The sequence below is a fragment of the Odontesthes bonariensis genome, chromosome 24, assembly GCF_027942865.1.
Source record: "Odontesthes bonariensis isolate fOdoBon6 chromosome 24, fOdoBon6.hap1, whole genome shotgun sequence".
Taxonomy (NCBI): Eukaryota; Metazoa; Chordata; class Actinopteri; order Atheriniformes; family Atherinopsidae; genus Odontesthes; species Odontesthes bonariensis.
Window position 1 is genome coordinate 13,837,720 of NC_134529.1, and position 27,114 is coordinate 13,864,833.

A 27,114-nucleotide genomic window follows, 5' to 3' on the forward strand; every position below is an offset into this window, starting at 1 on the left:
CTTTTACCTGTGCTGATTAATGTGCTCGGCGTCCCTGCTCTCATAGCAAATCTGGGTCAATGGGAGACGTAAACGTGCGACCAGTCCACCTGGGGCGTGAAACAGATACTGATATAGACATGACAGATTGCAAATAATTGGCACCTACCATGTACACGCACATCATATGCTCAACTACTTATTGAGAGGCGTCTCAGAACAAGACATCATCTTTTTATGTAAAATGGAATTAATTACTTCATATCTATTTTCAATTCCTTCCGCACCTTTTCAGCAGAAAGGAGTGTCAAGATTCATAAAAATCCATCGGCGAGTCACGTTGGCTTCAGACCAGTTGGCCCACACTCGCAGCTACAGGTGGGTTTTGGTGGAGATGGTGGTATAACACTTATTTCAGAACTGGAGAATAATTCTTTATTGAAGGAGAATGGGTATATAAGTAATAGTTGGGTATATAAAGGGTAAAAAAAAAAGTCAGAAAAAAGTCTAGGCAATTTACAAACCAGCTTCACTTTGTTGATTCGATTGGTTGAATTTAGCCTGTGATGGATAGTACAGGACTGTTCTTGTCTGGCAAACCATTTTCTGAAAGTGCTTATCATCTCCCAATCACTGGACAAAGGCAACTTCTCAGACTGGTCAGTGTAATTCACCCCCTGACACACTGATGTCAGCGGATATTGGAAAAACAGGGCTAAAAAGAGAGTGGATTTGTCTTCTAGAAGGTATGATTTACAGAAAAATGTATCCCCTAAATTTCTTTCCACAATCACACATCTATATTTCAGAAGCCAACTCAGAAGTGTGCAGCAAACTCGGCGAGGAACCAAAAGAAGAGATGAAATGAGCCGTCAAAAAAAATGAAGGCAGGCCAGACCTCTGCTGGAGACCACATATCATCTGATGTCCTAAAAGCAGACAAAATCCAGCTGCACATGCTCCACAATCTGTGCAATCCTATGCAGGTTAAATACTAACACGTGGTGTTAAACATGTAAAGTCAAACGCTCCCCGTGACCAACATTTTTGTTGTATTAATTACTTCTAGTCTTAAAAGACAAAAAGTATTCTATAATAAACTTTAATTACACGAAACACACTCCCCTATCCTCTCTTTTACTCAAGAACACGTCACCTCGACAGACTTAGCGTTTAAAGGAACTGTGAGTAAAAACAAATTAACTGTTGAGTTTAACCGTTTCTCACCAGAGAGGTTTAAGCATACACATGCCTGTCGTCACCCATGGACATTGAAGAAATTTAATAAAAAGTCTTAAGTCTAAGGGAATGAGTCAAATAAATATGATGCTGCTAAAATGTGGGTGCCTCACACCCAGCATATCAATGTAAATATCTGCATTTTTTTTTTAATTTGCTTCATTCAAAGCTCGCTTCAAATTTGTTTGACAGTTGTGGCTCCAGTCAGTAAGATGGATCCTACAGTATAGACTACGAACATTGACAACAAATTCAAATACACAGCCGGTTAAAGGAACCCTATGATGAATGCTGAGACTCCGCAGTGCCCCGATTGCAACATCACTGATTCAATCAGATGCCAGTTTCAGCGGAAACAACATAATTATGCACATCACAGTAGGTCATTTTCATGGTTTAAAGGACTTTGTGTCATACAAGGACACATATTCAGCTGGTTTCTGAGCCGTGTTTGCAGGGTATGTGCAGAATTGGAGATATTATAGCATACTGGTCCAGTATGACTGAACAAAAGCATCAAAGGCACATCTTCAACATAATCAAAATCGTGATTTTGGAAGAAATGTATTCCCTTTTTAAAACTAAAAAGATTAAAAAGGTACACGAGTGACAGACAAACAATGTAGAAGAAGCGTTTTCGGTCAATTTGTAATAATCACCTTAATACAGCATCATTTGGTTTATTCTCTGTAAATCCAACATTAGCACAAACCCACACCATTTTGGTCCTTTGCTGTTATCGAATCGACTGATTAAAGTGATATCTCCACTCTGTCTGACGCAAACAAAAGGAGAGAACTAATTTCTTGTGGAACACTTAAGGGAGATGAGCAGGAAGAAATACAATAAGGGTGACTTACTGAAACTGGAAGGCAAAATCCCTTTAAGGCCAAAAATACAAGCAGATATCAAACCAGCCTTTACTGTGGGGACATTTCCCTAAGGTCTTTACAAGACATTACTTATTTTTCCATTATTGGAGGAACTTATTTGGAAGACGGCAATCTTCCCTTCATATTGTAAAATTAGGCCCAAAGGCGATGCAGTAATTGATTTTTTTCTACTTCCCCTCTCAGTTCCACTTGGAAGTGTTTGAATGTGATCTCGATGGATATTACATTTGAATTTTGTAATAAAATATGTTTACCTGATGTGTACATTGCATGGCGAGTGGTTTCATACCTCCTGCGTGCGATTGCTCTCCCCAGAATCTGTCAGCAGTTTGATGGGGGTGGAGCGCTGAGACACAGAGCCCTCGTCGTCCCTGTCCTCCTCAGAGTCGTCCTCTGATGTGCTAGAGATGGCCTCCTCACTTGGGGGTGGAGGTGCGCTGGCTGCTGTCTTCCTTTGGAGGACCGTCTCCTCCTTGTTGCTCTTGCTGCTGCCAATATCCACAGACATAAACACAAATCAGCATATGGAAAAACACATACAATTAGCCATAATATACAGGTAAATTATCTTTATTCAGGTACAAAACCACTGACGGAATGCAGTCAGGCACAATGGAGCACCGACTCATCGGAGCAGCTGTGGCATTGTGTACTTTCACAACTACTCCGTAAAGAGATCCAACTAAACCTGCACCTGAAAGGTCTGAGTGGGTCAGTGCACACTCTCTCTTCTTCCCCTTCCGAGTCCTTCTACAAACCCAACCAACCAACCAAACTATGCCTGGTTTTCACTGTAGCTTTTTCTAATCTCACTCACAATTGTATAAAGTTAGAAAAAAATAGGCTATTTGTGGGGGTTGTTTTCAGACTGATGGTAGGAGAGTATACACTGTATGGACTAGTTAAAGCTTATGTCAACTTGTTGGTATTTGCATGCAGGTTCATATGTACAATACAATACAATACAATACAACCCAGCCAAGATCAGCAACTCTAAGGCTGAGACCACAGATTTGTGCCTCCGTTTTGCTGCACGGATAAAAAAAAAAGAAGCTTTGTAACGGTGGTTCGTAATCTTTTCCCCTGGAAGCACCACCCACCCGCTGCTCCGATTTGGATGAACAAAGTTGATGCGGGTGTGTACGCATGCACATACATGCACGCAGGTGAACACAGAAAAAGCTCTAAAACTTTATTTGCACCACCTTTTTTGGCAGAAATCAGTCTAACTTTTTCTTTCTAAAAGAACTCGTAGCCACCTCTGGTGTGCACACCTATAACCAGTGATGAGGTGTCAGGTGTGTTTTACCATAATAGTCTTAAGGGAGGTGAAGTTGACAGGTGAAATATTTCTTTAACACCTGATCAGCCTGAAGGTGAGCAAGTGCATTATCACAGCTGAATAACAACATATTTGCACTGGCAAACAATTGATTCATTTACACCCAACTCCAGCTCTCAAGATCCCGATCGTGGCCGAGTCAAAACTGAGCACCAAGTCACGACACAGAGTTTATTTTTCCTGCAGTTAATTCACAGAGACTCCTCCAGACGATTGTCTCCTGATGACCGTATGAAGAAAGCCTTTTGTATTCTCATGATTGTAATACAATGATGTTCTGCACTGTGTTTATTGTTTAAAGGCGGGGTAGGGGATCTTTTTCTGGAACATTTTTTTACATATTGCTTGAAATACTCTTCACACCCCCATTGCAACCAATTAATTAAAAGTTTTGACACAAATATGAAAAGTTTTAGTGGCCTCTAGAACGTACAATCTAGGAAAAACAGTATCCAATCATTGTGAACGGACCGTTCACAATGATTGGATACTGATGCCGTCTATCAAACTGCAATCTGCTCCTCCCTCCCCCTCCTTCTCCCTGTGCGCGTACCCTTCTCCGTGAACGAATTACACGTTCAGAAGCTTGGCAGGAAGCTAAACTAGAGCCAGCTTGGCTAGCACCTAGCATTATTAAACGTATAGTTAGCATAAACTAAATACTAAATACTAAATACGGCAACGATCGATGCTTGCTGTCAGAACAGCGCTCGTGCACCTTCGTGCACCTTCGTGCACCTTCGTGCTCGTGCGCGTTCATGTACTCTAGAGGCGTGCCTTCTGGGGGAAAAGTGAAGAAAAGGGTTGGGACTTTTTACATGTGTATTTTCAAAATGTAGCTTCGCTGGACTCAAAATCCAGGATCTCCTACCCTACCTTTAAATACCGAGGGTTTTACCAATGTAAAGAAAAAATTAAAATGACACGGGCTCAAATCACCTACGGGAATAGACCTGGGACCTGAAAAACATGAGTTGATTAGATTTGAGAGCTATAATTAAACACAAAATTGGAGACCGTAATTATATTTCTGAATACAGTTATGAATCATTTAACTATATTTCCGCGACTCAAAAATAAACATACTGGCCTTACCAGTTAACTTTAAAACAGAACAGCGAATCAGCACAGAACATGTATAGTGTACTAAGGGTCATGTTGTGCTGCACTAATGTGGAGACAATTAAAAGCCACCATGACATGAAGTCGCTGGCTTGAACCCCATCTTTAGATTAGTCTTTTTCCTAGTAGAGTGTTTACATGGATTAGTTTTTATTTTTTTAAAATACATGGATACAAAAACAACTCATCAGTGTGTTCTCTTGACAAAAACAGGGAAAAGGGCAGAGCGCTGTTTTTGGTTACCTGAGAACACGATGACTAATGAAGCGGTGTATATAAGGGCATGGTGACATGGGATTTATTGCACATTTAAAAATAAATAAATAAATAAATAAATAAATAAAGACCACAACAAAAACATCCCAAGTGTGGTCACATACATAGTTAAAGTGGCACTTACCCCAGCACTGATTTCCCCGTTTCCTCTGGCTTGCGAACTGTAAATGGACTTGGATCCACTCCCACTGACTTTGGCATAAATTCCCTTAATGAACACAAATAAGAATGAAGAGTATAAGTCTGCATCCTCCTGTACCAATAATAAAAGCTAAAGAATGTTTGGTTCGATGCTAAGAACATTCTCGGACTGCAATTTCTACACAGATGTGCCAGAGCCGGTTCGACCTTTAATGTCAAAGGATATCGAGCGGGTTTTTCTCATGCGTGTCTGTGTGCGCACCTTGCAGAGTTGGTCATGGCAATGCAGAAAGTGTCATCGAAGGCTGTGAGCTCGTAAGGTTTGAAGAATTCCGTGTAGATGTCAGTGCTTTCGTCAAAGCGGCTCACTCTCTTCACTGTGACCTTCTTCATCGTTTTCTCACAGGCGACTGCATCCAAGCAGGAGCGCACAAAAGTGAAGCAAAAGTACACGCGGGTGAAGACAAACTTTTACAAGACACACACACACACCCACATTTTGGAACATGAGACGAGACGGCATGTCTCGTGAAAAGACTGAAAACAACAATGTACAATAACAAATATTGTCAGGAGTAGGCAAAGCAAGCTATGTCTCAATTGCTGTGAGGTAACCGATTAAATCACGTAAATGAGTCATCACCACTGCAGGTGCGACACATTCCATCTTTAATCAAAAACAATCACAGTTTCGTTCTCTCAGTTTTTTTTTAAGGCCAAAAACAGTCGTTGTTTTAATTAATTGTTTGGCCTTTAATTTGAATAAGTGTGATTTCAAGACTTGTTTGTAAAAGATTTCAAGATGTGACGGTTGCCTGAGAGAGGTTGACTTTTAAAACGGTGATTTGTTGCAGAATGATTTGCGATGATGTGTTGAAGATACCTTCATCATAGGGAACGGGAAGGTAAGACAGGACTCCTTCTGACCACCAAAGTGTGTAGCTGGAGACAAACAAGAAGTACAAATGTATCAATCTCTTGCATAAGAGCATTCAGCAGAATCTCATCCGGAGCATTGCATGACCTAGATTTGTAAATTGGCTTGTCTTGACTACCTACTGTACATCATGTGAATACATAAGGGTCTTATTCAATGTGAGCAATGTGAATGAATGCTCTTGCGGTGATTTAGTCTAGTGTGTGATGTGCTACTTATGCTAGTTTGTGGGCAAAGACGCAAACTGCGGTTGCTAAAATTGAATTTAGCTCCAGCCATGCTAATTTCTGAGAATAATGGCTGAAGCACCTGGACCCATTTTGGATGTTTAAGTTTGTGGCCTGTGAAAGGAAACTGGGTCAACTTTTGTATGTGCTTGAAGTGAAAGAAAGGCAAGAAATATGAATGAATTTTTCACTTGCATGCACATAAATGACCGGCACAGAATGATTCTAGGTCACGATCGTGGTTCAGAAGAAAAAGTTGGATCACTGTGTAATATGCAAGTTAAATTCAATTTCTGCATATTATACACCCAAGAAACTAGTACAAAGACAAGATATCAATTGCTGAAACTAAGAAATGTTATTAAATATTGTTAGAAATTTTATTATATATACTCATTTTGAGTTTATGTTTAAAAAACTGGGACAGGGGGTATGTTTACCACCATGTTGCATCAGCTTTTTAAAAAAAAAAAAAAAAACCCTGTGGAGAACTGAGGTGACACATTTATGCAGTTTTAAAAGTAATGTGTTCCAATTTTCACTTGATATAGGGTTAGAGCTGCTCAACAATTTGGAGTTATTTTCTTAATTTCATATTTCATAGGGCAGCAAATGTTTTCAGTGGGTGGTAACAAGCCGGACCAGCCCGGAGGATCCAATTTTCATCATCTCCAAAGATGAATTCCAAACCTTTGTCTTGTTAAACCAGATGACAGTTTTTCACCCATCTTAAACGAGCTCAGGCCCAGACAGGCCATCGATATTAATGTATGTTTTCTCTTGGCTTGGTAAAGTTTGAGCAACAAACTGTGTTCAGTGACGAGGGTTTTACGAAGTGTTCCTGAGCCCATTCAGTGATTTCCACCACGGTACCATGTCTGTTTTTAATGTGGCCGTCCCTTGAGGGCCACTGAATATTGGTTTTCAGCCACGTGAAAGATTTCTCAGGACTCTCTGAATCTCTTAATTGTATTGTCAATGTAGATTTAAGCCACAGTAATTTTCATTTTGAATGTTAAATGTTACCCCGATCAATAATCACTTCTGGACCATTGGTAGTGTTTGGTGGTGTATTTATCTACAGAGATAAAGCTCCTATTCTGTGTTTTCCTAGTTTCTTCGTTCACTGTGAGGGCCATTTTTGTTGATGCAGGTCTGCCGCCATTGTTTGGGATGTGTGAATTACCAAAGAGAAACAGCGGTGGGTAGGTCTTTTATTTTTTCAGCAAACTGACTCATCAAATCTAGCAACGCAGCGCTTTCAGGGCGCCTTTTCATGCACTTAAAAATGGAACCTATTGACAAGTACAGTAAAGTGAGGTTTTATTTTTTATGATACACAGCTTTGGTTTGCTAACAGCAAAGCCTTACTTGTCATTTTACTTTGCAGAAAATATATTTGCATTTTGGTCATTTTCTTATTGGAAAAAAAAAAATCTGTTTGGTCTAATTTGTAACAAGCTCTGTAAACCTTTGTATTTTGTGCACTAACCGTGCAATGTTTTGATCAAATGCTACACACGCTCCTCAAATTATTGAAGACACGCTATCGTTTAGGTCGTTTTTGTCTATTTGCTTGAGCTTTACAGTTTGCCGAGCCACTGCATGATCCTTTTTTTTTTTACCTTTAGATACGGCATCACTGCAGGCTGCAGCGGTAAGCCAGAAAAGCTCACCTTGGGAGTACCACCCATATGAAATGAATGAAAAAAATATACTAACAGCCTCGGCAAACAGAGTCGCACAGCCTGGACTTAAAATTAAACAAAGAAAAGAAAAGCATTTTCAAAAACAGCAGGGCAGATGCCAATACTTTGTGAGAGATTTCACGCTGAGCAGTTCCATGGGCACAAAAACAAACTCCAAAATTGAAAGAGTCCTATTCATTTTCATGTCCGTTGCGTATACAAGCACGTTCAAGTAACAGTTCATTTGTTTATTCAGATTGATGGCACATTTGTGTCAGAAGGTTGAAATCTGTGTGTGCATGAGTGTACGTGACATACGTGTGCATACCTTCGTCTGTCATGGGGAAGAGCCATGGTGCTCTTCTGATGCAGATAAAAGTCTGTGGGCAGCTCCCACAGGTGTGGCTTACACTCCGAGGGTTGGTAAACCTGGAGGAACAAGTTGATGGCGTCTTGTCTGTCTGCATCTGAAGGAGTCCGTTGAACACATTAATCACATCGTAAACACATAACATATTAAAAAGCCCATCATAGTAGACAAGAGTCCCTTTCATACAAAGAGAAAATGCAGGGAACAAAAGTATTTGACAGTAAATCATTTTCCGATATATTGTTTGAATTACTTTCCAAGCAAAAATACCAAATATTCCCATTAAAACCATGCAGTTTAGAAGATATGGTGTTGGTCATTTTTTTAAGATATCTAAGTACATCCACTGATGATACTTTGCTTTGTTCAGGATTTAATGAAGCAACTTTAATCTATTGATTTTTCAAAAAAAGCATCAGCGGATGAATTATCAGTGCTTTTCCTATCACTGCTTTTGGTGGAGAGGGAGGAGGAGGAGGAGGAGGAGGAGGAGGAGGAGGAGGAGGAGGAGGAGGAGGAGGAGGAGGAGGGTCAACACCTTGAGAGATAAACTAACCCACAACTAACCCACATAACCAAGCTAAAGTATCTTTTTTCTTTTTATTAATATTTCCTGTTCAAATGCACCCAGTCAGAGTAAGACGGCAGTTCTAAATAATAATAAAAAAAAACACCATCTTTTCCAGAGCAGAGGAGGAAGAGATAATGATAGCAGACAGATCTGATCAAAATCAATAAACCCCTCCATCTACCAACAAAACACACAGCAGCTGGCATCTTAAACTGCTCCAAGACAGGAATGTGGCTGGAATCACAGTGTGGAACTGTGCTGAAGCCAAATATTTGATCTTTCTCCAATTCATTTGATTCCTGCGTTTTCCCAACTTTTCTTTGTTTGATGCTAAAATATGTGAATGTGAATATTGTTTTCCGTCATAAATACTGTAAAACGCCATAAACCATAAATACGTCATAAACACAGTGTTCTGTTAGAACAAACTTTAAATCGTAATAACGCGCATTTAGTTTGCAGATTTGAACAAGAAGTGCCTCGGTAGAATGGTTCCTATACAGATGATTAATCTGAACAATAAAGTCAAGCTTATGATCTCACTTTACGTGTGGTTTTCCAGCTAACAAATAAAGTGACCTAAACAACAAATCACCTCGCACTTGTACATAACTTCAACCTAAAAGTTCAAGGCTTTCAAAGACACATTTCACCAGCCATTCATAAAGCAATAAAAAACCTGGTAAAGCTGAACTCACCATGTGTCCTATTCACATCGCAACCAAAGGGACTTCTGAAAGCTTTCTTAACGACTTGCACTAAAACATTTTTGGCTATGAGAGTGTCAAAGATAATCTCCAAAGACGCTTGTGGGTTCAGCATGTGGCACGTGTTTTGCTTGTTGCCCAATTTGATGCCATTTATTCCACCGCCCAACCGTGCAGCCACGTGTAAGCTACACCGGCAGTCACATCAGATAATTAGAAGCTAAATTGAGGTATATTAAAGCATGCCCACAAAGTCTTTTCTCTTGGTAATTTTTCAGCCTTGGAATTATTCAGCAGATCACTAAATTATAGCCAGAGATGATATGTGAACACAATACACACGTGTAAGAGAAATAGCTGGCAAAAAAATCCTGGTTTCACAACATGTACTTGGAATTAAAAGCACATGGTAACTATTGGACATTGTGTCTCATTAAAGCATTCAGTTTTACAGCACTTACGATGCAAAGAGTTTGCAAAGCTAATGGCAGCATGTGCTATAATTATGCCTCGAGTGCGTCTGTGACTCAGAGATGAGACAGAGTGCTTGGAAATGATGCAAAAGCATGCACAATTTACCGTAAAATGAGCACTAACGTGTACTTTTCCAGAAACATGTGTAAATATGTCAGTTATTCAAATAAAGTGTAAAAAGCAGGCGATTTGAAGTCATTGACTTTGGAACAGAGGATCCTTTTCAGATAACAAGTTAAAAATCTTTTTCAGATCCTGTATGAAACAACCTCCGCGACTAATCATGTTCGACCAAGGAAACAATCACTGCAACGAAGACGTGCGGGAGGGTAAGACAATCTGAGAACTTATCATACGCATTCACTTATTCTGGCTTTTAAATAGTGGATTTGCCTTTTTTCTTTTCTACCCGATTCCAATCGATATCTGATCATGCAGAAAGTTTAGCAGGTTTTAAAGTTCACAGTAAGTTTGCAGTTTTTACCTCGAAGCAATGCAATACACTCAAATGTAATTTGTTCATTTATCAACATAAATTAGTGTATTTATTGATACATAGTGACAGAGCCTTTTGCAGGGGCTGTTTCGGCTTCAAGAAAAAGTGTTCCGAAAGAGTTATGGTGAAGAGTTAGTATCAGCTGGCATTAAAGAGGGTTTGACAAAGTTTTTTCACGGCTCGTCCTTTTAAATACGCAAATGTAGAAGCCTCCTTTTGAGGAGAACTTGAGGAGGGTATCTAAATGAATCGCGCAATATGGTGTATCAAAGTTTGATGTAAAGCGCTTTTTTTCCCTGGCAATTGTGGAATAATTTACCGCAGAAATAAAGCACATCAGTTTTGTGCTTGAGAAAGTTTGAGTGATAAATGCTGCAAGGAGTCAAATAAGAGCGCACAGAACGAAGGATCAAATTTTTCTTTTCACAATAGAGTTAAAATATTTAATTTTAATTTTACGCATTCTATTTCTTTAAAAATGCACCAAAAGTCCAGTATTTCTCACAATAATTCACAATACGTTTCCAAGATGGACGTAGAACCCATAAAAATGTTTAATTCCAGACCACCCTCACTGGCTATTTTGCCTTAAAATCCAGCTACTCTGTTTTCTTGTAAGAAGCCCAGCATGCATTGCACTAAAAGCTCTTGCAACTCCATCATTTTTCTGGTTCTATTCAGTGTACCACAGCTTCTGCAGCTGTGACTTCACAGACTGCATTTTCACCTTTATTCTGTACGCCTTTGGCTCTTATCTAAAGATCAATCTAAGAGAAAAGTTTGTCTTCTTTATTTGAAGACATCAAACTTTTACCAGCAAAATGCCAAGGAGAACATTGGTTTGCAATTTTCCTTTTGAGGATGGACATCAGCTAAGCAAACCTGACCAAAAGCTGCGTTTTGCCACTTAATTTGCTATGAATACTGCTGCCGTTCCAACCATTTATTGCAGAAGACACTAATGTGTAATCTATTTGTCGTGCTCCAGTGCGCACTTCCTGCATTCAAACCGCCAAAGTTTAGCCCTCTGCCCTCTCCAGAACTCATCGATTGAGAGGTTTATACTAACTTGCTGTCTCCTGAGTCTAACTGACTCTCTGCAGGGGGCAGAGAGTCAGTTAGACTCTCTGCCCCCTTCGTCTAAAACGGGTCTCTGATCACCTTCACTGTATTGAGAGTTAATAATTAAGAACCCCATTTATAGTCTCCCCCGGTTATACCCACACCCAGCATGAAGAGAACTCTGTGTAGATCCCAGACTACACTTTGTCAGTAATTGTTGCAGATTGATTATTTTTTAGGTAACACGCTCCTTTAAGTAACTGAGTCATAGTTTCTCAGGGAGCAAGAGAAAGCATTTTTAAAAGGAAACAATGAATGGATTAAACTGATAAGTTTTGGTAAAGGGCTTTGAAGCGTGACAGTATGACTGAGGAGCTGTCACTTTTGTCTGTAAGCGAAGTACATCATGAAAACGAATTATTCGCTAGATCTATGACCGTTTCCTTGTAAGACAATAAGTTGACACCAGCTGGTCCTCAGACAAGACATTTCTTTTTTCATTTTTTTTCTCTCCATCGGTTTGCACTCTTCTTCAGTCTCAAAGTCGCAGAGCAACAGTCATCTGTGTCAGGGACATCAAATCATGGGAACTCGGGTAGGTCACAGGATTATTGAGTGTGCACTTGAGAAAAATATTGAGTACTGTCTGTTTGTGTGTGTATTGCCTTTGCCACTTGACATTTCACTCTGGCTAAACAACCTGCTGCTTTCCTGGCTCCTCTCTGCAACCAGCCAATGATACCGCTATTCAACATCGAGTGTATGACAAGAAGAAGAAGCAAAGAAACGGGAAGGCAGTTGACTAAGTAGGTCAAGTAGTACAGCTCTTTTTCTTCTGGCTTAAAACATAATATTCGTCATCACTGATGGGGCAGTCACTAGTGGGACATAGAAAGACCCGAGTACATTCATCCATGTTTTCTTACAGACACACTGTCATTTCACAACAGACCAGGATGCCACTTATATTTACCACAAGTCTTAAAGGCAGCCATTATCAAGTCTATTTGGGTGAGCGACTCATTTAAATTATATCTTAGTCGGAAAATTGTTGTGATAAAATAATTGTCTCCAGGTGACAATATAGCTTATCAAGTGCATTTTAACATGAGAGTTACATCATTTCCTGCATGCTTGCAATAATAATTTGTGCACAATATGTGGTATTACTCTACATTGGCAATATTCATTTCTCAAGCAGGTTATGTAATTTGTCTTTTTCAAACGTTGTGTTCTATCACACATGGCACGCATGCAGTGTGCAGAGTACAGTATTTGTGTATGCAAAAGCTGAGCCTTTTGGAGTTTCTTAGGCAACCTGTAACATGAGAGGGAGACCCATTTGGTAATCTCAATATGGATTTATCGCAGGGATTAAATCAGCGGTGAAAATGACAAAGTAATCATGCGGGAATGATAATACACTTGGGAGCCACTGTGAAACACACACCTGAAAAAGCATTGCTGTAGTACCGTGACAGTGTCTGCATGATGTCTTTGGAGTGCTGTGTCCAGGGCGCGATCTTGCGGTAGGTCTTTACCCTGTGGACCAGCTGAGAGCCGCCGTACTGCAGAGATAAAGTGTCTCCATGGTCCTCATACAGCTCCTCAAACAACCTGAGCGCCACACATGACACAAACAGAGACGCACGTGATAAAAGAAAAAGGTCACTGAATCACAGTTGTTTTTAATTCTACTTATGTGGTCAGTGGGGGTTTTGGAGGAATTATTATTTCCAATTTGGTGAAAAAAATATTTGTGAATGAAAAATTTAGTTTTGGGGCGCATATTGATTTAAGGCTTTGGTGGGAATATTTTTTAATTTTGTCCAAAATACATGTACCTATTTCATTGAGTGGTAAACAGCATACATTCTTTGGTATGGAGGTTTGGTTTATTTTCAACAATACACATGAACAAACATTCGAATACTTGGTGATTGGTGGCAAAATATATGAACCTTACCTCACACAGTCGGTATCAAACTGTAGCTTGGGCTTGTCAATCATTCCCAGGGCATAAAGTTGATAGGCCAGGGCACATTTGCCCACCATAAACTGGGCTGTATTGGTCCGATCCAAACAGTCCACGCAGTTGGTCCGTAAAACGCCGGTCTGCAGCAACAAAGTTTCGATTAACCAGCAAGCCGTTTATGCACTGCCAAAAGCCAAATATGAACTAGATGAGTATGCTTTCAGGGGAATAACAGAACCGAAAGCAAACAGAGTGGCAGCCCGTCCAAATCTTTAAAAAAGGAATATGAAAAATATAAAATATATAAAAAAATATGTATATCAAATGTGAAACCTTTAGCAATAAACCGATATGATAAAAGTTTATAGACCTATATGTAAATGAGTAGCTTCTAAACAAAAAGTTCAAATAAATAAAATGTTGATGGATAACAAGCTCGAGGCATCAAAACAAATCCAGAAACTTGTGGGTGATGCTTGAGTATGTTAAAGTCTTTAAGGCAGTTAGTGGTGGCCATGAACCCTCAGCTCTGTTAATCCCAACCTGAGGATCCGAGGCTTGCATCTGATTCATTCTTTATTCTGTCTTATTTCAGAAAACAGTTTTATTCCCCAACACCTCTTATTTCCTCGACTTATTACTGTTTTACAAGTGATTTTGAGTTATTGTTGGATTTTCAGTTGAATCTTTCCCTCTTTTTTTTGTACAAAAATATCTTGTTCGCCATATTGCAGTCTTCAGAAATTCAGAACCTGGTTTGTAGCTTAAGCTAATCTTTACATAATGAAAAGATTTATTCTGAAAATAGATCATTCATAGAACATCAATGTATGCAATGTACGCTTTTCTCTGACCTAGTTGTGTAACTATTGACATAATTGCATAACTTTAAACTAAGTTATGAATGCCGTTACATTACATATGAGTGTTTAGAAAGCTTGCTGACTCAAGTTATGAATGGTTTGATCTTTGATGCATTTTTTAAACTCCACATATACAAAAGCTACCACACTAAACCAGTTTTGATCACTGTATCCCATACTTGCAGTCTTCCACTGGATGTAACGTATCCACCGAGATCTCCCCACCTGCAAAACAAAGCAAAAGAAATAAAAATATCAAACTCAGCAAGGTGAATAAACTATTAGAAGATGTAAACAAAAAAAACAACAAAAAAAACACCTATTAATTCTACTCTTCTGCAGGCAAATTTCCTTATCCATTTCCCAAAATCACATTGTGAAAATATTATAATCATCACGATCACTGTGATAATATCTGCAGACTGAAAGTGATCAACATCTAGCACCACAATGGAAATAAGCTTCCGAGCTTTATTGTGTTATCCTGGCGCTCTGTTTTTTTTTTTAATTTAAGTATGTGGTGCGGTTTATATGGAACTTAATCATGTATTTATTTTTTTTAATATGAACGGAGAATGTCAAATAAAATCAATCAATCAATCAAAAAGAGATACTCAGCAGACAAGCTGAAATACCCACAGTGAGTCATATTCTACTTGGTCCCTGCTGTTTGTACAAACTCAGGCACATGAGGCCCCAAATCATGTCAGCTGACATTATCCTTTTAGTATGGTACTGAAAAGGCACTCATTGGCACTTTAAGGGAACAGGAGATATATATTTGAAGCTCATCTTAAGGATAAAAAAACAGTGCTGATACTAAAACCAAACTTCTACATTGACATTATGTGATTGATCAAGGAAATTTTATGTCAATTTTAGCCTTCGATTTTTTTTCCCCAGAGAAAGACACAGGTGTCAAAGGGACCAAGGTCTAAGAGTCATGGTTCGCTACTGGTTCAAATATTAGACCAGCATATGTCTTTTACCTATTCTTTCAATCATAATATTTAACAAGATAAGTCCAGTCAGGGTCAGATACTGAGCATTTGCACTTCTTCCTTTGGGTTTTGCTTAATTCATTCCATTCGGTGTTTCACTAGTCTCAATCAACACTTTCTTGTTAAGTGAAAGAGTAAGGAAGTCGCCTTCTGAAGAAAACCCGTCAATAACTCTTCAAATGGAAAGTTGCATGAAGTTGGTGTCATAGTAGCAGTAGTTAAACTGTCAATCAACATATGCATGAGGAATACAGCGATGAGAAGAAAAATGCTGGGAATTATTTTTTTGAATCTTTTTGTCATGTGATGAAGGCTACGTGTGACCTATTGATTGTGAGGATTGTGTTTTTGGGTCAACATGGGGGCAGTGGCTCTGTGCTTTGTTGGGCATAAAAGAGTGATATATAGTGTTATGTAATGCAAAAGAAAGGGTAATAAATACCGACTGTGGCACAGTCCTTGGGTTATGTAACATGACTGTTATAAAGAGTGAAAGTGATTCAAATAAGCAGACAATGGCAGAGCCAGGCTCCACATACACGGACGGCAATTTACTCAGCTCATTAGCGGAAATCTCTCCGCAGCAAACCTGCCAACAGGCATCATTTCCATTAAGAATTAACATCTTCAAAGTTTCAAAATTAAGTAATTGAAGTATGATTCTGAACATGCAAGAATGGGCAAGGCACTCGCTCTCAAATAACTTAGATAGAAATATAGAAAACATGGTGGTTTGGAGTAATGCTAGTAGCGCACATGCTAAACTTTCTAATTTAGACCCAGTGTGAGTTCTACATGTTCAAAAATTCTCAATTGGTTTTACAGCTCTTTACAAATAACAGCATAAAACGTGTGCGCTTTATTTTGCATAAGAGCCGACTGAAAGTATAAATGTATTCAAACAATGCCCATTTCAGCATCTTCTATTTTCACGAGGAATAAGACAACCGCACAGTAAAAGCTTGTAGTACGAGGCCCACCTTTCATCTGGTCTGATGGTGTGACAGTAGAAGTCAGAGCGATTTATGAAGAAACCTGTTCGCTTGACCACATTCTCTGCGATCATACTCAAGCGGTCCAGAACATTACATAACTTGCTGAAAAAGAAAGAGGACATGGAGGATCACATTAATGTCATAAGGGTATATCTTTGAATGATCCATATTCAATGCATCTTCAAAAGCATTAAACACCAGTCCAAATGGACTGAATTCTGGCCAAAGCTTCTTACTATAACTTCCACAAGAGTGCACGAGTGCAACATGACTATTGAGGTGCACGGTGCTCAGGCCTCCCAGGAGGTTTTAAGTAAAGTTTAAATAATTTAATCACAAATGAAAAAAAAAAAAAAAAAAAAACTCATAACAACAGGAATCATTTAATCATTTTTTTTTTTTTTTTTTTTTTAAGTTTTAACTGTTTGATTCTTGTGTGGCTTGAGTACAAACATAAAGCTTGGCAGAAAATCTAAACAACAGTGTTAAAACTGAAAAATTAACATTGCAAGCGTTTTAATTCAGAGCTGATTCGTGTCGTTTTTATTTCTTCACTAAGCATGCAAAATTGAGTGTTTACACCAATGGACATGTGCGTTATAGATGGCAGCGTCACACAGGGTGCATCTTGTCCAGTTTAAGCCAAAAAGTGCAATTTCCTCTTAATTTTGTTCCCCTCTGCCAAGAAGCTAAGAATGTTACGGGGTTGGTATGATTGCAAAGCGAAAAATATAGGAGGGATTAAACTTTGCTGTCAGTCTAGATCAAGATCCAAGCTTTGCTTTATTCAGCCTTGGTTAAAGCCATACAATGTAACTTCTCAAAAAGCCCATTATGGAGCTCCCCCTACAGGCTTGGAGGTAATGTACGGTTACACTGTCGTAAATACAACACCCTTTCGCTTTCACGTTTCACGTTTGTTGACGAACCGGCGAGGAGTCAGAAGGTGCAAGCTATGTCGACCGAGAAGGTAAGAGTAATCAAATGTACCTGGGAGCGTGAGACGGGTCTATTTGTTTTTGCGGTAGGTGTGCCAGAAAGCAAGTCAAAGTACTTCCGCTCAGCTCCCGGGCCGGTCCAGCAAAGTTACATAGCGCAGTTTTTCCAACTCAGACCCCCGAAGGGCATAGGAGACAGCCCAATTGTAATATTAAAACTCATTCTAGCCGCACAATTTTTTCAAGCTGTTATTTTAAGGTAGAAATGTTACATAGTATTGCTTTAAGGTCTGAAGTCTATGACTGCTTTTGTTCGCTTCAGTTTTACTTACGCACCTTCTTCCATCATAATCAGTAGGGCATTTTTTCCTCTCTCCAAAAGGAATTTTGATCCCAAAACCACAACTCTATCAACACCTTTTACAAAAATCTAGGCTAACTATATTGCAAAATATGTTACAACCTTTTGGTGTAGCGGGCCATGTCCCAGGCGATGTAGTCAATGCAGTGGTCAGGAGGGAGGAACTGATTGAGGTTGATCACAGCCGGGTAGAGCTCTTCACTAAGAATCTTCTCATGTTTCCTTTTTTCACGTTTCTGTAAATCAAAAGAGACGTGCAACCAAGTCACATGCCTGCCATCATCAAACAGCTGACAAAGTGTAATACTCAAGTGGTTTTAGTGTAAAGTCACAGTAGATCTCTGCTCGCTTAAAGTTTCCATGTCGACGGGAGCAGGTACAGAACGTGACAGCGTCGTTTATACTCTCGGCGTGTTCACCGAGATTAAATAAAAAGTCTTCAGACAGTGCGCACAGACGAGGACAAAGATGCATGAAGCAAGGGAGATGCTTCAAGTAGAGAATGAGTTATGGCAAGCACATAACCAAGGATAGATGCTGCAGACAGGTGACAAACCACAGAACTGCTTCAGCCAACCAACAACATATTAAATATTCACAGCTTATTGAGCCTCCGACCACACTTCCTATATGAAAATCTTATATAGTGAAAAACAATTTACAATGCAACTTCTCCATTTCTTACAGCCACTTGGGAGTGCAGCCCTTACAGCTTTCTGGTGACGACACAGCTTAGTTTATTCCCTTCACACCAGGTAATGGAAACATATCAATTACTTCCTCTGGTTCTTTGGGGAATTGGTAGATAGAGGAAAATAGTGATCATCACCACTCTGTTACCCGCTCTGATAGTGAATCAGATCAAGGAGGGTGTGAAGCTGGATTTGACAGTGATGAGGGTTGGTGTGCACTGTGACAATGATACATTTGTTCCCTCGAGGCATGGCTATCAATGGGGGAAAATGCTGAGACTCTGAAATATACAATAAGGATATGTTTTAATGTTGTGTGGGCATTTCCATAAATAAATGCAGGTGCTTGCATCTAATTTTGTGCAACTGAGTGGGTATAACTGACAATTATTATTTTGTTGATAAAGTGCAGACACTCACTTAAACCTCTCTGTGACCTGTAGTCATACTGTCCATTAAGGTCTCTGTATACTCCTCAATTGTGCCTTTAGGACCAAACACCCTTGGTAATAATGGACATGCAAGCATGCATGCATCATTAAGCAGCTCACATCTGAATTGGCACATCCAGCGGTGATGAAGCAACACAGCAGCCAGTTAAATTACCAATACATTTCCTCACCCACTCTGCGGAGCGAGTCACACAGTCTGGCACAGACGCACGTGCAGTCACACCTTCAAAGCACAGATGACATACTACAAGGACACTACACACAAATATACTCTCACAAAAGCACAGATGTGATGCTGACAGGTATAAACCAGCAAACATCAGAGTAGTGGTCGTGGTAATTAGTGGATGAAAGTGCAGTGACAGGCGTATGATGCAGCTCCACATGCACGTGGATATATATATATATATATATATATATATATATATATTTTTTTTTTTTTCCATTTGTAAAATACCTTTGTGGCGACAGCAAAAGTTATCCCCAGCATTTAAACAAATAAGACTGCATTTAGGTAAGCTTTTTGTCAAACTCAATCACATGCCTGGCCATGTGCGCTTCTGACTCCTCCTTTCTTACAAACTCGGAAAACATGCGGCAGCCCATAATAAAATCATATATCCCAGACTTGACAGGCCACCTGCTGATTCCACCTGGGAAAGGTTCTGTGGTTAATTTCCAATTCCTTTCTCTCTGGGATAAGCGTGAGCGTGTACTGCGCACAGGTGGAGGTTCCCTCCCTTATTCCCCAAGGTCTGCAAATTTCACATGGCTGTGGCTTGTGCGGACTTCTGAGACCTGTGATTGGTCCCTCATCTCACGGCTTCCCTTGCGAGGGACAACGTGAGCTTGAAATTCAAGCTATAAATTATATGGCTGTGTGCCCAATAGAAGCTGGCTAACGTGATGCACAACAGAATGAAAACAGGGAAGGAAAAAAAACACATGATATTTCTTGAGCACTTTATTTTGAAGCAGAAAGGATTAACGCATTTGTTAACTTCTTACTTTAATGATACTTAGTCCCTTTCCTCGTTTGCTTTTAAAAAAATTATTATTTCACCATTCAATGCCTGACAGGGACAAGGAGTTCAAGGAGGAATCCTTTCTTTGCCTTTTTATGTGTGCAGGGGCACATTCCCTTGCCTTCACTGCAGCATGTTTGTTTACAGAGCAATGCAGCAAAAATCCATATCCAAGGTAGAACTTCAACAGCTGGTAATCACAAAACAGAGAAAATTTCTCCAGACAGTAATGTCTCAACAGCTAGTGCCAATTAGGTGCTTGGTAAATTACACATCTCACCTTGCTCAATTTCACCTGTTGAGTGATTCCACTGTGGGAAGATACATTTCATCCAAAGATGAATGAAATATGCATTAAGATTTCCCATTTGTTTCCGGCATAATCTACACACCAAAATGCCTGTCCTCCTAATGAAAATTAGGTAATTTCTGTCAACATACAAAATCATTATTGGTCTTGTCAAGCATGTCCTCCTCAACCATATTTGGAAAAAGCGATGCATTAGAGGGCAGATGATAAGAGAATCAGTCTGTCTCACAATTCCTTGCAGCCTCTTGATCATCTTCATACAGTCAAACTAACTGTGACGCGTGAGGGCAGGGGGATGAGTGGGAGCTGCTTGAGACAACTTTCACTTCGGTTGCTTTATTTTTTTTTTACTTTCCTTTTTAAAAATCATCAACACTGATAATGAAGTGGTATTTTTGAAAGGATATTTTTTTTTTTATGTGACATATTAGAGCCGCTGTGAAAAGAAACATGACAAGAATACATTGGGGCAAAACAGCATGTGCTTTTTGGGGAATATCTCAGGAACATCTGATTTCTCACTACTGCCGAGCCACATCACAGTTTAGTGAGAGTGTGGTCGGACTCTTGTTGCAGCGCACTTGTCTTTCCCTAAGTTGTTGACTTAGGACTGCAGCAATGTACAATGTCAGTAAAATTGTAGGGTTTTTAGCAGTAAACTATTACAAAGTAATTCTAGTAGACGATCAAAACAAAACTATGAACCTGTAAGTGAGGAACATATAGGCTTTCTAAAATCCACAGTATTCAAAGCAAAACAAAACTAAGTGGTTTAAATTATATTACCATTTGATAGATTATAATTACATGTATGAATGTTTCATTTGTATCCATCTAAACTGGATGCTGGATTGTGTAGTGTATTTTTTAAGAGACTGTGCCTCTGCACTTCAATCTTTACTCTATAAGCCTTGGATTTCTTCTTAATCAGTGCAACTGTTCCCTGCTGATTTAAATCTATGTTCTTTTGCTTTCAAGAAAAGAAGAGCCAATAAAGCTTATATGAGTTTCTTAAAATGCACGTTACCTTAACCAGGTTGAGGATGATGATGGGTGAGCCAAACCGCTGAAGCATTTGGTCAAAATGGAGGGCAGCTACGTGGGCGTATGGGTCTGCTTGGTCCACTAAAGAAAAAGAAAAAGAAAGAATCGAAGAAAAATAGTCAGAAAATGTTTGAATATTAATCATTTACACGGTTACCAGAATGAAAACCGTCTTAATTGATATGCTCATAGTCTGTCGTAACTTCAGTATATGGATCTAATCCTATTTAAAGGTAATCTTCTGTATGAAGCCAACAAACACGGAAACATGTTCATCGCAGTGGTAGAAATGGGTTTCAGCTCTTATCCGCCACACAATACCATCACGTAGGCATCTAGTAAGTTCAAATTTTATTCTGCTGCAGGACAACGATCACAAACATGTAGGCAGGGTCATAAAGAAGAATCTTCAGTTAGAAGAAGAATAATGAGTCCTGTAACAGATGGTATCGCACCCAGAGAGCCCTGAGTGCAAAAGTATTTGATAACATGAAGAGACAAAAGCAACGGAGACTTCTTTTAATCCACAGAGGAACTGTAGCACAAGTTCTACTTTGAACAAACTACATGTGAAGCCCTTTAAACACCATGCATGTATACCAGACAATCTGGTCTTTTTTTTAAAGTAAAAAGCAGTCAAACCAGCTTTCTTTTATATTTACTGTCGTCTAGTAAACGTGTTGCCTATGATGTTTTGGAAAGTATGCTTTCATCCATTCAATTCAATTTTTTATACTTCTATTCATACTCTTCTAAACAACACCTACTGTCGCCACTCCGCAGCACACGCAGGGCCCCACACCTACTGCTGGCCCAAAAATTGGACCAGAGAGACCGATGGGAGTTTAGAGACTGGAGGTAATAGGTCGAATGTTCTGCAGTTCACACAATCGCGTGCAGGCATCTCAAACCTCACAACAAAAACCCAAGTCAACAGTTTCTAACCTATCCCCAACACCTTTTCCACTCTACCTTTGCTCATGTTTCAGGGAAAGTAAGACTTTATGTGCCCGGAGGAAGTAAAGCTGATAATGATGATGGTGAAGGAAAGCCATCCATCTCATCTCCTTTGCAATCATGACATTTGTCAACTTGTGTGGCAGCCATAAACACATTTCATATACTTATACAGCCATTAGCCTTGACAGCCATGGCAGAGCTAAGATGATAGGGGTATATGGTGCAATACCGATCGTCAGCACACACAATCACTGAGCCCAAACGGCCCCTTCAGTATGTCGCTGACCTAGATTTATCTAAAGGATGTCAGCCAGCATCAAAAGAAGATCAATATTACAACTGTGTTGTGTATGGATTCACTATTAATTGACCAATCTTGAGTGCTCATCTTGAAACCGTGGTAATTGTAGAGCTGCTCGGCTGTACATGTGTGAGAAAAATTGCTTTTAATGTTCTTTGCAGAAACCTCAACATTTGAATCATTGTGTACCACATTTGCTGCAACTTCTGTTTCATCAGTATAAGCTTTGTTCACATTTGTAGGCTTATTATCTTTTACTAATTGCAACTTTTCTGTTTGCCTGTGTCATACAACTGGGAGGAAGTTCTTGCTTAATGTTATAAATGGCGTGGATATGAATAATGGACCTATCGGAAATAAACTGCAAACTGCATTTTGACCATGGTCTAAAGTAAAGGGAAGATTAGGCAAACTAGTAAGGTGTAAAAACAAATAACGTGTCTCTTCACTGCCATGTAAGAGCTGTGTGCAGAGCATTCACAGAGTCCACAGAGGAGCATTCACTCAAATCCCGAAATTATCTCCCAACTTGGGGAGATGGATTTTTGCTTCTTAGCCTCTGGTTCCTGAAATGAAACCTTAGGGGGTCATGGCTCAAGTTCCTGCTATTCTCGTCAAACCTTTTGACAAGAGAACAAATTTCCTAGAATATTCGAATGTTCCTTGAAAACACAGAAATGGACACGCGGTTGATATTCTACTGCTGACCCTTGAAACTACACCAAACATGAATAATTTCGTGATTTATTTTCTTCATCTGCACAGTACATGAATGATTGAACAAGGATCAACAGCGGGGATTTCAATATCAAAGGCATACTGTGTCAGACAACACATACACACGCATGGCGTGCATGCTGAAAACTAAACCGATGGTGCAAGGTTCGGGCATCATTTCAGAAATGTCAGGTGAGGACAGTCTTCGAGTATCAAAGTGGGAGCAGATCGATGTGGTAAGTAATGCACAGATGGAACTTAGGGACACACGGAGCCTGTATCTCACAGCAGTAAATGTCATCTGGGGATAAATGAAAGGGCAAATCAGCGGGAACAAAGATTATGATTTTATACAGGCATTATAAACAAGCAGGCACACATGTATTCCAGAGAATACACACAGAGAAACACGCACAGCAGTCTCCAGTGTCATCAGTCTCAGGGACCTGATCACCACCCGCCGCCGCTGGTTTTGTGATTTTATCCTGCTCATAATAGGACCGCAGAGCAGATGCAGAGATGAATACCAAGAGGGGGTTATCCTGCCCTCAACTACTTCCTTTTTTAATTTGTTTTATCTCTGTGCCAGTGGTTGAAAAGAGCAGCCTTAGTAAAAAGCCACTCTAAATTTTTTTAATGGAGTTTTTCAAATGAAAGCATTTCATTTCCTTTTCCAGCAGGGCTATTTCTTGTCAGGGGCAGTGAAGTGTGGATGATACAGAAAAGTCTTAAAATGCGGGCCACTTTGCCAACTCTTCATCTCTTTTTAACTCTTTCGGTGCCATTGACGTCTATAGACGTCAATTTAAAAAAAAACGTTCACTGCCAAAGACGTCTATAGACGTCAATTGCGTTGTTTAACGGAGCGGGCTGGGGGACAATCTAGCGGAGTTCGTCACTAAATCTTAGGCTTGTAAACACTAAACAGAGAATATACTGGCAAAATTACCCGCTAGGTGGCAGCAGTGCCACTATGCACAAAAAAAAAAAAAAGAGCTCGTTTTCTCCATTTTTTGGGTCAAACAGCTGTTTTTGGTGAAACCAACCTATGTTCTACTGTCTATTACTAAAGGACTGAAAATGGTAGAAACAAACTTTTTTTTCCGGATCAAAGAAGAGAGTCTACTCTTTCTTTTGGTAATTTCGGTGTGTACATAGTCATAAGACACACTTTTCTGTGGGTCTTGGAAAATCAGTCAAAATACTGAAAAACACTTGGCAGTATGGGTGGCTCTGAACTGAAAATGGCTGGCAGCCAATGAGTTAATTATACACCCATAAAAACAGCTATTAAAATGTCAAAAGTTTTTGTGTATTTGTACATCAAACAAAGAGGAATATTTCTCATCCGCGACCATAAAGAAGGCCGTTGATTGAAATAAAGTTTTGTTAAAGTAGTCTTACATCTTATAGGGGGTTTCGGCATCATGGTGGAGATGTCCTGGGACCAGTAGAGCGGAACCGAACCTCTCACCTGGACGTACGAAGAGTAGCTTCCTGTGGTGTAAGACATAACTGAGGCATCGTGGACAATCTGTTCAGTCTCCACCTCGTTAGCAACATCCCCCTGGGAAAATAAAAAAAGGAAAGCTACAATGGAACCATTGACACGGTTATTCAAAGTTAGTGTTTTCCTGGTCAAGAGAGAATACATTTTTTCCGCATATGAATAAATATCTAGAAAGTCCTGTTAGCAGGGTTGTATGTAAACAAAGGGAGATTTGGTGCATATTCTGACACTAAACCAAGGTGATAATTCAGTTTCAGTTAAAGTTTACTTTGTTGCCATTTCAAATATGTTAAAAAAAAATTAGGGAATTGAAATAGCTATGGTAGACCCATAAAAGATATACAAATAACCTACAAGCGTATAAAGAACTCACTTAAAAGCCAAGCAACATGTTAATTAATCAAATAATGCTGCAGCTGCAACAGTACAAAGAGCCGAGTTTACCAACTGTCGCGAAGCAAAAACTGGTCATCAGGATATGTGCTACAAATATACAGGTTTTACAAAACCTCTCATTTACCTGCTCACCACAGTAGAAAATTCTGAAAATGTGTCAAAGTCCAAACACAACCACACGGACAAACAAAATAAAAACATTTGCACCCAAAGTTCATCCTTCCCACCACACACCTACACAGACACTCATAAATACTGAGTAAAGACTCAGCGGATTAAATTAACCCTCTGTGATCAACTTGAGTCATCTCAAACAGCCTGGTGGCCCTCGGTCCTGCCTCCACTATCTATTTTCCCTGTTGCGTTAGAAACGGCTTTACCTCGCAGTTAGCACCTCTTTTCAGGAAGCGGGTCCCAGCAAATTTACTGGAGCGTCTTGCAATGAGGGTGATGTGAACCGGTCGACCATAAATCAGCAATTCTGCAGTGGCTGGGTAAAGGAGGAATAATGATAATACTACTAATGATAACAGCAATAATAATAAACATCACTTGGGTAAATGCATACAGACAATGCAAAAAATTAAAAACTGAATTTCTAACTTGTCACATGTCTCTTACAGACAACCTCAGGTCCACAAAGGTTGGTAACCTGGAAAACTGTAACTAAAAACAGAACGCAATCATTTGTGGATGACGGAAAACATTAAAAGAGAGACATTTTACTAAGTCGTGAACAATATTTGCCCATGTAGAATTTAATGGCACTAAAAGATCTCTGCAATCTTAAGACACCTATATAAAAGGCACCAACTCAAACATAAACAAATCAACTAAAAGGTGAATCCTAAAGTACAGCTTTTCAAACGGCTTATATAAATCCTTCTATCTGAAAGAGTCTCTTCAACTAAAGAATGTGTTACTCAGTGGATGAATAGATACAACTTTTGCTCACTCCAAAAGAGACATGTGTGCTTGTGTGCATGTGGCTGGAGAAAAAAAAAGAAAGCTTATGAGCAGGAAATATGAGGTAGGCGGCGAGAGACTGTGCCCTCCAGTAAGTGCATTAACACATCTCTACATTTTCAAATGTCAAGTCAGTTGGTGCTGCTGTTTTATGGTTTTAAATTCTGTCTGGAACTTCTGTGTGCACAGAACATTTCTAACTGGGGAGCTGTCTTGCGTTTCCTTTAAACTGCATGTGCGTCTGTGCTACAAACTTTTGCATTTAACCTATCAGCTGACCCTCATCATATTGTACCCACGGGCTCCCTCATATTCTCAGAAAACAGCAGTGAAGGCCAAACGGTTTCTCGGGATCGTCACCCACACATAGTACTGTGGCAGCACACTGTCTGAACAGAGAGACAACAGCAACGTGCAGTAAAGTACTTCTCAACTTATCAGTGGGTTGAACTTCACTGTGGACTAGCACTGGAAAAACAAAACACAAACGCTGGCATGTGAATAATAATTGGTTGAAAAATAAAGCAATACTATATCTAAAAAAAAAAAAAAAGGGTTTGATAGAATATAGCAAAAAGGCAACACATTTTACGCAGCTTAATGTGATTTGTGCAAGGCAGACAAGATGATAGACGACTGTAAACTAAAACCTCAGCCTAGGGGAGACTTTAACTCTCATATATCAGACTGTTTATTCTCAGCAGCACTAAATCATACATCAATATAATAGAGGCTTTTCAGAAGTCTAGATGAGATTCATGTATTTATGTAGACCTAAGTTGCAGTTATGAAGTCAAAACTTCAGTTTAAAAGCACCTTAGAGTTTTTCGAAGTTTAAGTTAGAATAAACAAACTCTCCAAAAATACCTTTACACATAACATGTAAACATGCAAATAAAAGACCAACTAGCTATTCTGACCTAATATACTCTTGTCACTGCCACCACATTTGTTATGCTACAGCCCTAAAAACTTGCAATTTTGTGGTGAATCATAGGCTCCTGCTCACAGTGTTTTCCACGTGCTCTGATGGAAGCTGAGAGATGTGTAGTGTCAACAAAGGAGAAAAAAAGAGAAAGGAAAA

At 39.5% G+C, this 27,114-nt stretch overlaps 1 protein-coding gene across 3 annotated transcripts in view; it reads right to left on the minus strand.

Moving 5' to 3' along the window:
• The window catches only part of fig4a (FIG4 phosphoinositide 5-phosphatase a), a 53,244-nt gene that overhangs the window by 13,900 nt on the left and 12,230 nt on the right, over positions 1 to 27,114 (minus strand). For 2 of the 3 annotated variants that reach the window (XM_075458968.1, XM_075458967.1), the window contains exons 9-21: positions 25,445 to 25,545; positions 24,563 to 24,725; positions 21,164 to 21,261; positions 17,760 to 17,893; positions 16,344 to 16,460; positions 14,542 to 14,587; positions 13,491 to 13,639; positions 12,975 to 13,141; positions 8,173 to 8,311; positions 5,876 to 5,934; positions 5,255 to 5,402; positions 4,976 to 5,059; positions 2,401 to 2,599 (exon numbers count right to left, since the gene is read on the minus strand). In XM_075458968.1, the coding sequence (XP_075315083.1) occupies positions 2,401 to 2,599; positions 4,976 to 5,059; positions 5,255 to 5,402; positions 5,876 to 5,934; positions 8,173 to 8,311; positions 12,975 to 13,141; positions 13,491 to 13,639; positions 14,542 to 14,587; positions 16,344 to 16,460; positions 17,760 to 17,893; positions 21,164 to 21,261; positions 24,563 to 24,725; positions 25,445 to 25,545 (1,604 nt within the window). The remainder of the gene's footprint in view (positions 1 to 2,400; positions 2,600 to 4,975; positions 5,060 to 5,254; positions 5,403 to 5,875; positions 5,935 to 8,172; positions 8,312 to 12,974; positions 13,142 to 13,490; positions 13,640 to 14,541; positions 14,588 to 16,343; positions 16,461 to 17,759; positions 17,894 to 21,163; positions 21,262 to 24,562; positions 24,726 to 25,444; positions 25,546 to 27,114) is intronic. The other variant, XM_075458969.1, reaches the window with a different exon arrangement.